The 11,048-nt window shown below is 32.3% G+C and overlaps 1 protein-coding gene across 2 annotated transcripts; it reads left to right on the top strand.

Annotated features, from left to right (window-relative positions):
- The first annotated feature begins 1,253 nt into the window (after window positions 1–1,253).
- On the top strand, window positions 1,254–8,572 carry LOC120068223 (NO-associated protein 1, chloroplastic/mitochondrial). Of its 2 annotated transcripts, none has more exons than XM_039019936.1 (13): window positions 1,254–1,769; window positions 2,269–2,454; window positions 2,567–2,653; window positions 2,746–2,825; window positions 3,061–3,142; window positions 3,602–3,622; window positions 4,212–4,257; window positions 5,671–5,789; window positions 5,954–6,067; window positions 6,142–6,249; window positions 6,325–6,414; window positions 7,620–7,749; window positions 7,884–8,113. In XM_039019936.1, the coding sequence occupies exons 1-13, from the start codon at window positions 1,365–1,367 to the stop codon at window positions 7,967–7,969; spliced, it is 1,554 nt and encodes a 517-aa protein (XP_038875864.1). In that variant the 5' UTR covers window positions 1,254–1,364; the 3' UTR covers window positions 7,970–8,113. The 2 variants fall into 2 exon arrangements, with proteins under 2 accessions (XP_038875864.1, XP_038875863.1); XM_039019935.1 differs by having other exon boundaries at window positions 1,256–1,769; window positions 7,620–7,729; window positions 7,884–8,572.
- Window positions 8,573–11,048: the final 2,476 nt, after the last annotated feature.

Genomic DNA, 11,048 nt, shown 5'->3' with positions numbered 1-11,048 from the left:
AGCATAAATTTTTAAAGTCCTGTAGTTGTTTAACTTGCAACTCTACTAAAAATGTTAAGTTCCCTCGTTTTAACCATAACCATAAATTGTTCTGGAGTATGCATGAACTAAGTTTAAAGGTCACAATATAACCAATCTTAAATTTCAAAATATTTTAAACAATTTGGTTGGGAAAAAGTTAAATTACAAGCATAGTATTTGAACTTTTAAATTTGTGTATAATAGGATTTTGAATTTGAAAAAAAAAAAAAAAAAAAAAAACTTCTTAAAGCAATGATCTTGTTTAAGTTAGCTTATGGAAGCAAATTTTACCTCTTATATTTCGCCAAATTTTTAAAATGTCTATTAAACCTTTGAACCTTCAATTTTGTCTCAAGATCTCGTAATTATGGTTTTTTCAAAGAGAATTCATGAATAGGAGAACTCTAATCTATTTGAAATTTTTTAAAATTAACTAGTTTATTAGACACATAATGATTATTATTTTTTGATATTCAAAAAAATTTTAAATTTTAAATTCTATGTCTAATAATTATATTCATGAATTCGTATAAAATGTCAAATAGGTCAAAAATCTATTTGACAAAATCGAAAATCTAATAATCAACTAGACAAAAGATTGAAAGTGTGAGGACTCATGTGATAATTTATTAGCCTCGAAATTGAAAACTCACGATGTTATTAGACAAATTTTTTTATAGGAAGAAATGCATAAAAAAATAAAAATTGTGTAATAGTGCCTCATCCCATCGACAAGAGTTATCACCCACAAATGTTAAATTCTCGACCATACACGAGAACTGGTCTCATTCTGACCCAATGAGCAAAACCATCAACTACTTTATTTTGAGATCGGTTGATGTGGTAAAAGTATTGAATCTCCATTAAAAATCAATAGAAGAATCTCATTCAAAATCGTCTTAGTTGGGATAAATTTTCTCAATTCTATCGAAGTAGTTTAATAATTCAAAAACTATCTTATTCAATGATCATAAGAAAAGAAAAAGTCAAGCCAATCGATCTCAACTCCCAAAGTAGGGATCACAAACTCTGATACTCCTATACATTCAACCACAATAATATCTCCCGTGAACTCTTATAATCAAATTTATTATTCTATAAACTTTTTCCCCAAAGGAAACAAAATTAATTTATACAAATTAAAAAACAAAAAAAACCCTCAAAGACTAAACTTATAAAATAATTTCTCCTAAAAAAGAACTTATAATATAATTTATCCAGGATCAAAAGAAAAAACAATACTCTCCCATTTATTTAGCACTCTCTATCCCACGTGTCCAAGCCAAACCCACAGCCTCTATCTCCGGCGAGGCCAATCTGAGAGTTTACACCAAAGTTCATCAATGGCGGTCGCGCCCTTCTCCACCACTTTCTTCCCTTCACTTCCTTCTATCTTTACCACTTCCTTCTCCACTTCTAAATCCCTCAAAACTCCCTCAACTTCATCCCGCACAGTCTCCCAATTCTCACTCGAAACCTCCTACAAAAAACCTCCCACCGTCGACCCACCCGAAATCGACGGCATTGGCGCCGCCGCGCCCACCCGAGGCGACCGATTCCTGGAACGCCATCACTCTGTCGAAGCTGCCAAGTTTGTGCACAAAGAAAACAAAAAGAATCGGAAAAGAAAGAAGGATAAGGCTTTGAAGGTTTCTTTGGCGGTTGCTGCTTGTTATGGCTGTGGTGCTCCGTTGCAGACTTTGGAATTGGATGCTCCGGGCTATGTGGAACCGGAAACCTACGAATTAGTACGTACTTGTACTTGGATAGTGATTTTTTTTTAAAAAAAAAAAACTTGAAATTATTTGTGTAATTCTGTGTATTCATGATCGGGAAAAACTGATGTGTTATGTTTTTTCAGTTTTTGGACCTGGTAGTGAGGGTTTAGATTTCATTCTGTGGCTTTCTGGAGGTTACTGTATAACTATTGGATAAGATATAATTAGGAACTGTGTCATTTCTCTTACTGGATTTTTGGTATTGGTTTGAATTTGAGGGGATAGGCTTGTATGATATGACTTGTCTAGACTGCATTTTTTAAAATTGATAATACCGTTACATTTCATGGTCTTATAGTGTTGGCATGCTCTTGAATTACATTTGTTTGATGTCTGTTTATGGGTGGAAATGTATGATATGACTTGTCTAGACCGCATTTTTTAAAATTGAAAATACTGTTACATTACATAGTCTTGTAGTGTTGGTATGCTCTTGAATTACATTTGTTTGATGTCTGTTTATGGGCAGAAAAAAAAGCATCACCAACTTAGAAGAGTTATCTGTGGGAGGTGCCGACTTTTGTCTCATGGTCACATGATAACTGCTGTAGGTGGAAATGGAGGTTATTCTGGGGGAAAGCAATTCATCTCAGCTGAGGAGCTTCGAGAAAAGCTCTCTCACTTACGTTATGAGAAGGCTTTGATTGTGAAATTGGTAAGCCTAGGCTGTCTGTCTTTTTTGCTTTACCCTGAAGTGAAGTTGAGATATTTGCAGTTGCTGAGCGTAATACGAGGTTCCTCCCTCTTTTTCTGGCAATGAGTTATAGGTTGACATAGTTGACTTCAATGGCAGTTTTTTGGCACGCGTGCGTGATCTTGCTGGTGCAAATCCGATAATACTGGTGGTCACTAAGGTGATCTTTTGAACTTTTTTGTTGGTCTTATGATATTGATAAATATTGAATAACTTTCTTCTTGTGCTTTGGACTAATAAAGATTTGTGTAGGTTGATCTCCTTCCCAAGGGGACTGATCTGAACTGTATTGGGGATTGGGTTGTGGAGGCTACTACCAAAAAGAAGCTTAGGTAAGTTGGATTCCTTTTGGCCTTGTGGAATGTCTTTCCATCTACATCATTTTGAAAGTATGGAGCATTCTTTTGTGGAATAATCCTGAGGCAAGAATCCATCTTATATTAATTAAAGCGTTCACAAATTTTAATTGATGTGATTTATTGTTCAGTGAGAGCAAGAGCATGATCTTTGTAATCTAAAGTTCCTGGTTGGACTTCTAAATTGTGAAGCATTGTCTAAATTTTGTAGTGTTCTGAGTGTCCATCTGACGAGCTCAAAGTCTTTGGTTGGTGTAGCTGGAGTTGTAGCAGATATTCAAAAGGAGAAAAAGGTTTTTTCACTTTCACTTTGATAAATCTTACAAATCCACCTGCCAACTATTTTGATATGGTGTAATTATTGGCCTCATGCAATATTTACAAAGATCATGGAAGTTTTAGCCTTTATGAAGTCTAATGGTGTTCGTTATATCAGCACTAAAATCTTAATGATCCAGTCACAAGTTCTATATCCACATGGTTATTAAGTTTCAAAGCAAATCTCTTATTATTTCCTATGAACTTTTTCCCTTCTTTACTAATTGCATATTTGAGTTATGTCCTCAACTTCTGCTCATCTTCATTTTGTGTAAAATGCTGTCTCTGTATCAGTTTTGTTTTGTTTCTTCTTTTTTTGTTTTTTTGTTTTTGTTTTTGTTTTTGTTACTTTTTTTTTTTAATAATTTTGATGAGAAGATATTGTTTCTATTTTATTACTATACTGAACCTTAGATTTAATTTTTCTGGTGCAGGGGCGGGATGTGTACATTCTGGTTAGTATACTATTAAATTTAAACAAAATAGTTGTTACAATACATATGCCATTTATCTTCCATTTATTTTTAATAGATAGTGATAATATGCACTCATAAATTGATAAATAATTAATATATAAACAAAGATAATTGAATATTTAACTGAATATTTATTCATACTAAATAGGAGAAAAAAATGTCACCTAAAAGTATGAAATTTGAGATTTGTTCTTAATAATAATGACACTGATTGAATCATATGCCACTAATTACATGTAAAACCAAAAACATGGCATACTATGCATAAAAGCCAGATCAGGCCCCATTGTTCTCAAGTCCTGCAAGTTTCCTTTTTCTTCTCGATTCTTCTTACATCTAATATTTTTGCACTATCTTTCCAAATTTTCTTCTTAATTAAATTTTATCACCAATTGTGGCTGCCTGGACGACCTCTTCTCTTAGGATTTGAAGATGACATAGCAAATAGCTTTTCTATATTTTTCTCCCCATTTCTTAAATTTTTTTTTTAGTACATGTTATCGTCTGTCTTTTAGATAATATGTTAATATGATTAATGAGACTTGATTTTCATTTGATATGCATGTAGGGCTCAGCTAATGTTGGGAAGTCTGCTTTCATCAATGCTTTACTGAGTGAGTACAAGTTCCTTTTGTCATCTATATAGCATTCTGACCATCATTGAAGGATGCTGAGCATATGTCAAACTTTGAATAGGACAACTGTTGAGTGAGAAATTTGGACCAATCACAAATTGCTATTTCATTTCTCAAATTATTCACAAAATTACAAATGATCTAATTTGAGATTAATTAAAAATTGACAAGCCTTTAACCTAGAGAACAACCAAAGATATAAAAGAAAACCTCACATAAAAGGAGAGGAACAACAGGACTTTCAACAATAAATTCTACCATTTGGTAGAACCTTAGAAAATAATTTTGTAAAGGCTCTTGGTTGATGTTAATGTTTCTTCACTTCTCTTACCGATTATAGATTAAATGACATTTTGAAACACTGGAGGTGTTTTTTTAACCTGTGCTCTTCTTGTTCAGGGCTGTATTTCATCATATCAATCAAATATCTGTTTCTCATTAAAAAAAAAATGAAAGGAAAAAAAGAAAAGGGAAAGGGAAACAAAGCTCCCATAATTGCTTGCAATAGTAGTCCTATAAGCAACTATGTCATTTTATACCACAACAATCCAGTACTAATCCAGGGGGTATGTGGGAAGGTGATAATATAATAGAGTTGTCCATTAAATTTGATGAATAGAAATCAATCCACCCCATGATGAAAGATTAAGGGAAGCATTAAGCAATAGGAAGTGGTGGTTCTAAATTCCAATGATAGTGGTGCTCCACGTAATTTCATTCTTGCGATATTCAAGAAATTGGCATTGCCGAGGAATAAGAGCTTTAGGAAGGTGAAGAATGTTTTTAGGTAGTATGTGGAGGCCCAAATGACTCTTGAAATTCCTCTGTCCTACGTGTTCCCCTTGGATCATCTTAAAACGTAATGAAATTCAAACTTATACTCTTGCCAGGAGTTGAGCATAATAAAAGAGCTCAACGATGCTTTTCTGGGAATCTGCATGATGTCTGTCAGTTGATCCTCTATCAAATGATACCATATTATCATTGATTGCATAATCCTTAGCATCATCATCATTTTTGTCATGGTTGTCATTATCATCATTATTGTCATTGTGTCATTATATTGTTGTCAACCTTTTCATGTTTGGAGAAAAAGCTGTTATAAGTTATTTTTATCATGGTTTCTCTTACTCCCATTCATGACGATATTGGTCAAATGTTATAGACAACGTTGACACTGACAGAGTGGGGGATCATTACATGAAGTAGTCAATTGATCATATGGGAAAATATTTGTCACCTCTAAGTTTTCAATAAAAAGTAAAGTATAAAGAATGCATGTTTCCACTTTTTAGACCGCTCTTTTCTGGTAGTTTGATCGCTGCAGTTCTCTAATCGATTAGATACTATGGATGGCCACAATCAACTTCCTAAACTAACTGTTGATGGCAGAGAAGATGGCTGAAAGGGATCCAGTTGCTGCAGCAGCTCAAAAGTACAGACCCATACAATCTGCTGTTCCTGGAACTACTTTAGGTCCAATACAAATTGATGCTTTCTTAGGAGGAGGGGTATGTGTTTTTGTATGTGAAGTTCCTTATGAACCCATATGTGTGTGTATATATATATTATCCAACATATTTTCTGTTCTGTTTGCCTAACCAGTGATTCCAATTTCTATGAAAGGAGAAACTTATTCATTCTAGGGAAGTGATTAGCATATTTTCATATACAGAAATTATATGACACGCCTGGAGTCCATCTCCACCACAGGCTAGCTGCGGTTGTTCATTCAGAAGATCTTCCTGCCCTGGCTCCTCAAAGTCGGCTCAGGGGTCAAAATTTCCAAGTATGCAGACTTAAGTTCTATAACGTTTACATTGCTTGGCTCTTGCTTTCAACCTTGACCTTTTTCTATGTCAGGTTCATCAACTTCTAACTGACAATGAGATGGGAAGCAAGGACTTATCCAGTGGGTTGAATGGGTTTTCTATATTTTGGGGAGGTCTCGTGAGAGTAGATTTATTGAAGGTCTTTATTTCAGTTATTAGAACTTGTTAGAAATGGTACTTTGTTTTGGATTTAGCATGTCATTGTTGTTAACAGGTTCAACCAGAAATGTGTTTGACATTTTATGGTCCAAAAGGATTGCAGATCCGCGTGGTTCCTACTGAAAAAGCAGATGAATTTTATGAGGTAATGAAAATGCTTTTTGTAATTATAGACTCGTTTTTCTGAATTTTCTTAATGTTGGGTGGTAATCAACAGAAGATTATGCATCAGATGAATACTTTAAGGTTAAGTTACCAGTTTCGTTTTGAATTTTCAAGTTTGTGTCTAATAGGTCCCACAATGTAAAAGTTTTTAATAGATTACTGTCAATTTATATCTAATAGGTCTCTAAATTTTATAGTGTAATAGGCTCCTAAGCTTTCAATTTGTGCCTAATAGGTCTTGTAACCTATTTGACATTTTTTAAAACAAAAACCTAGATACAAAATTCAAAGTTTATGTTTAATAGATGCATCAATTTACAAAAAATGTTTAATATGTCATTGACCCATGAAATATAAAATTGAAAGTTTAGAGACATATTAACACTTTTTGAAGTTCAGGAAGGACTAAAATTGTAATGTACCTTTCTAGTTTCTATTTACGTGTAGTTATTTTTTTATTTTTTATTTTTTTGAAATGGAAACAAGCCTCTTCATTAATATTAATGAAATGAGATTAATGCTCAAAGTACAAGAGAATTATACAAAGAGCTAAAAGACCTATAGATCAGGCGCACCAAAGCATCTCAACTAGGTTGACACCCCTTAGTACCCACATCATTTTCATATAATTTGTCCTCAAGTGCAATAAAATCAAGACTAAGATTCAACCCGTACAAACGAGTTACAAGATTACACGGTTTTAACATAAGTCAAAATTAGACAAAGCAAAACAAACAATACAATAGAGGCTCAAAATTAAATTAAACTGAGGAGATCTGATCCGAGAAGTAGTCTGCTAGCAATCTGGGAAAATGAAGGCCTGCTGACTTGAACATGGTCTTGAAAGGAGAAGTTTTCGAAAAACTTACTTGGTGTTATTTATGTGCGGTTAGTCGGATCACTTCTATTTTCTCATTTCACCCTTGTCCAATCCAAACAAACAGATTATTTTTACCTCCTCCACCTACTGTTTTGTACTTAAAAGCACAATTGATGGTGATTGGTCTATAAAAACATGCATTTGACCTTTATAGCCATCTTATATTCAGAAAATAATCTTGGCGAACAACTCATAGATTTGATGATTGAAGATCGAATGCTACATTGCTATGTATTCAGGGGACTGTTTCCCACTTTTTATTTTAACCTATTGGTAATTGGAGGTTTTCTTTTACAATTTGACAGAAAGAACTTGGGATTTCACTAACACCTCCATCTGGAAAACAAATAAGGGATGATTGGAGAGGACTCGAAACAGTGCGTCAATTGAAGATAAATTTTCAAGACGAGCAAAGGTGTGATAAAACTCTTGCAGGTTATGTTCTTTTGTAAAATAACCTTAGTTCTCTCCCCATTGTTATTCTGGATGTGATTTGGTTGATGTAATCTGGCTGGCTAGTAGGTGCATCTCAGGAAATAAGAACTTATTTCTCCTTGCATTTTCTACAGGCCTGCTTGTGATGTGGCTATATCAGGCTTGGGATGGATCACTGTTGAACGAAAGAAATCACTTCCATATAATCCGCCTGATTTAGAATCATCGGTCAATAAGCTCGAGTTGGCTGTCCATGTCCCTAAACCAGTAGAGATTTTCGTTAGGCCTCCCATGCCTGTTGGTAAAGCTGGATCAGAATGGTATCAGTACCGTGATTTGACAGAAGAGGAAGAGGAAGTAAGGCCAAGATGGTATTTTTAGGTACTATCTCTACCTCTTTTCATCTATATATTTCATGATTAATTGTATAACTAGTCCGCTGGTTCTGCCGCCTGGCGAATGAACTGTAGTTGCAAAGAAAAAGGACGATATATAGGTTAATTTACAAGCGTATGAATCTTATTGAACTTTGAGGAATCTGAATTTGGCATCTGAATTCTCTGGAATCTCTAGTAATGGAGATGCAGATGCCAAAATTCAAGGATAAAATGTAGAGAACACATAAATTTGCACAAAGAGTTGTGGGAAGATATGATAGACACTAGACAGAAGGATAGGAGATGTACTATTATCGATATGGCTACCAAGTTTTCAAGCTATGGCTGTTAAAAAATTAGAACGAACTTGTAAACAGTAAATCTTGAAAATTTGGCCAACTTGAGCATGGTTTCAATTATATACTTCCATCGTTTCAAAAGTTTCATTTTAACTCTTAACCATTTAAGGAGTTTGTAGACGACACTTTCAATTCCGTTCATTTATTGATATTGGTTTTTTGTATAACTGTGTTCTCTCTCTCTGATTATACAAAGGGATGGGTTGGTGCTATTCCTTGAGATTTACCAAATACTTAAACCTAATATTTTGCCGATTGATCATGAGAAAGAAGGACAAGAAGGGAAGTAAAGAACAGTTCGTTGTTTTTGGTAATTTTTTGGGGGTTAAAACAAAAGAACAATTAATAGTAGTTTATATATATATATTTTTTTTCCCTTAATCACCAAAATTTATAAGTCAACTGACAAGTCGGATTCTCATTTTAAAAACGAGGAACAACTAACAAATGTGTAACTAACTATTCTTAGACGATTTAAAGAAGTGTGTTTAAAGGTTAAAACAAAAATTTTAAAACAATAGGAGAATAAATGAAACTAACGAGGCTAATCTTGTAAGTTGAAGGGTTGTTTCTTGTTTCCATAATTTATCATTTTTTTTTTAATTACATTAAACTCGTTTTTTTACTGAAAATAAGATTACCAAAAAAAAATGTTGCATTTTTAGGGAGATTTTAAAAAATAGAAAAATAAAGAGAAATTATTAGTAAAATTTTAATTTTCTTTGATAGATATTGATAGAAGTTTATTAATAATAAAAAGTGATAGAAGTTTATTAGTGATAGAAAGTGATAGAAGTCTTCCTATCAATATATTTTTTTTCTATTTCTGTAAATAGTTTGACATTTTTTCTATTTGTGAAAACTTCTTCTCTTTTTAATTACTATTATGCATTATATTAAATAAAAAATGAAGGTTTGAAAAAAAAAAGTTTTTAGAATAAATTTTTTTAACGGTGTTTTCATTTGGTAAACAATGAGAAGGCTAGATATCTTAACAGTGAAGTAGTGCTAAAATGGCCTATTGGTATCTAATTACCATAAAGTTGGAACTTTTAAAAATTATTAATAGGAAAGTTTTTACAGGAATAAAAAAAGTCAAACTATTTATAAAAATAGTAAAAAAAAAAAACATTGAGAGATATTGATAGGTTTCTATTAGTTTCTATCTTCTATTAGTTTTTATTGTAGATAGATATGGATAGACTTCTAATATCTATTCGTCTCTATCAAAGTCTCTATCAAAGAAAATAAATTTTATGTAAATAATTTCTAATAAATGAATTTAAAAGATGTGTATACTTTTTTAAAAAAACAAATGGTTCATATATCAAGCATATCTTGTAATAATTGATTTTATTATTATTATTATTTATCTTTAGTAGAGATGTGTTTTAGATCGCATTATACATATATCAAATGATTGGCTAAGTTGAGAATAACTAAAAATGAATGAATTTGTCAAATGAACACAACTCAATGGGATCAAAGAAGATTCATTTGTTGAAAATTATAAAGGAATCAAAACTTAAAGTGGGAACACCCATAAAATTATTGGAGGATAAATGAAAAATGAAGCATGCCTAGATAAAAATTTTTAGTTTTTTTAATTAAAAACAAATACAAACAACATAATATTTACTTTGAGAAAAGTTAATCTACAGTAAAAATTTGTTTGGTAAACATTCTTGAATTTAAACTTGTTATCGTTGGGGCCTAAAAATTGAATCTTGTCTTTTTATGATTGAGAAGAGAGTCGAAGTCTGAAGAAGTTATAAATACACGTGATTGTAACAATTACGAAAGTTATGAAATGGTGAGAGTTAATCATTTAAATTGGAGCCTAATAATTAATCACTAAATATGAAGGGAATGGGAGGGTATAACAGTCATTTGTTTAAATGGAGGGCAAATAGGAAAAGTAAAAATCAGTTTTAAGATATTAAAAGTGTATAAACCTTAAATAGATTTTGAATGTGAGCGGCGCCAAATCTTTCTATGGATTGCTTCTTTCGCCTCTTTCGCCGTCAAAATGCCTATGGTACCAGTTCATATTTGGTTACTCGAAGCTCATGTAGAGGCACCTACGGCAGGATCCGTCATCTTGGCAGGAATTCTTTTAAAATTGGGAACCCACGGGTTTTTAAGATTTTCAATACCCATGTTTCCCGAAGCGACACTTTGTGCCACTCCTTTCATTTATACTCTCATTTGATAATCATTTGATTTTTGAATATTAAGTTTAAAATACTATTTTTATCAATTGATTTATCTGTTATATGCTCTTATTTTGAGGAGTTTTTTAAACATCCATTCTAAGTTTTGATTGTAACTATTTTGTTTTTGGATTTTGGTTTTCAAAAATCAAACTTATTTTCTCTCAATTTTATCAATGACATCTTTCTTCCTACAATATTATAAACCAAATTCTAAAAACAAAACAAGTTTTTAAAAATTATTTTTTTAAATTTTCAAATTTTGACTTAGTTTTTGAAAATATTGATCAAAAATAAATAACAAAGTAAAAGATTTAAATGTGAGAGGGGTATTTATAGACTTAGTTTAA

Source organism: Benincasa hispida, chromosome 12 (assembly GCF_009727055.1).
Source record: "Benincasa hispida cultivar B227 chromosome 12, ASM972705v1, whole genome shotgun sequence".
Taxonomy (NCBI): domain Eukaryota; kingdom Viridiplantae; phylum Streptophyta; class Magnoliopsida; order Cucurbitales; family Cucurbitaceae; genus Benincasa; species Benincasa hispida.
The sequence above is the reverse complement of the archived record's forward strand: the minus strand, read 5'-3'. Positions and strand labels throughout refer to the sequence as shown.

Coding starts and splice junctions, on each gene's coding strand:
- LOC120068223 (XM_039019935.1), top strand. CDS start 1,365: ATGGCGGTCGCGCCCTTCTCCACCACTTTCTTCCCTTCACTTCCTTCT. Junction 3,143..3,601: donor ATATTCAAAAGGAGAAAAAG/GTTTTTTCACTT, acceptor TTTCTGGTGCAG/GGGCGGGATGTGTACATTCT. Junction 6,415..7,619: donor AAGCAGATGAATTTTATGAG/GTAATGAAAATG, acceptor ACAATTTGACAG/AAAGAACTTGGGATTTCACT.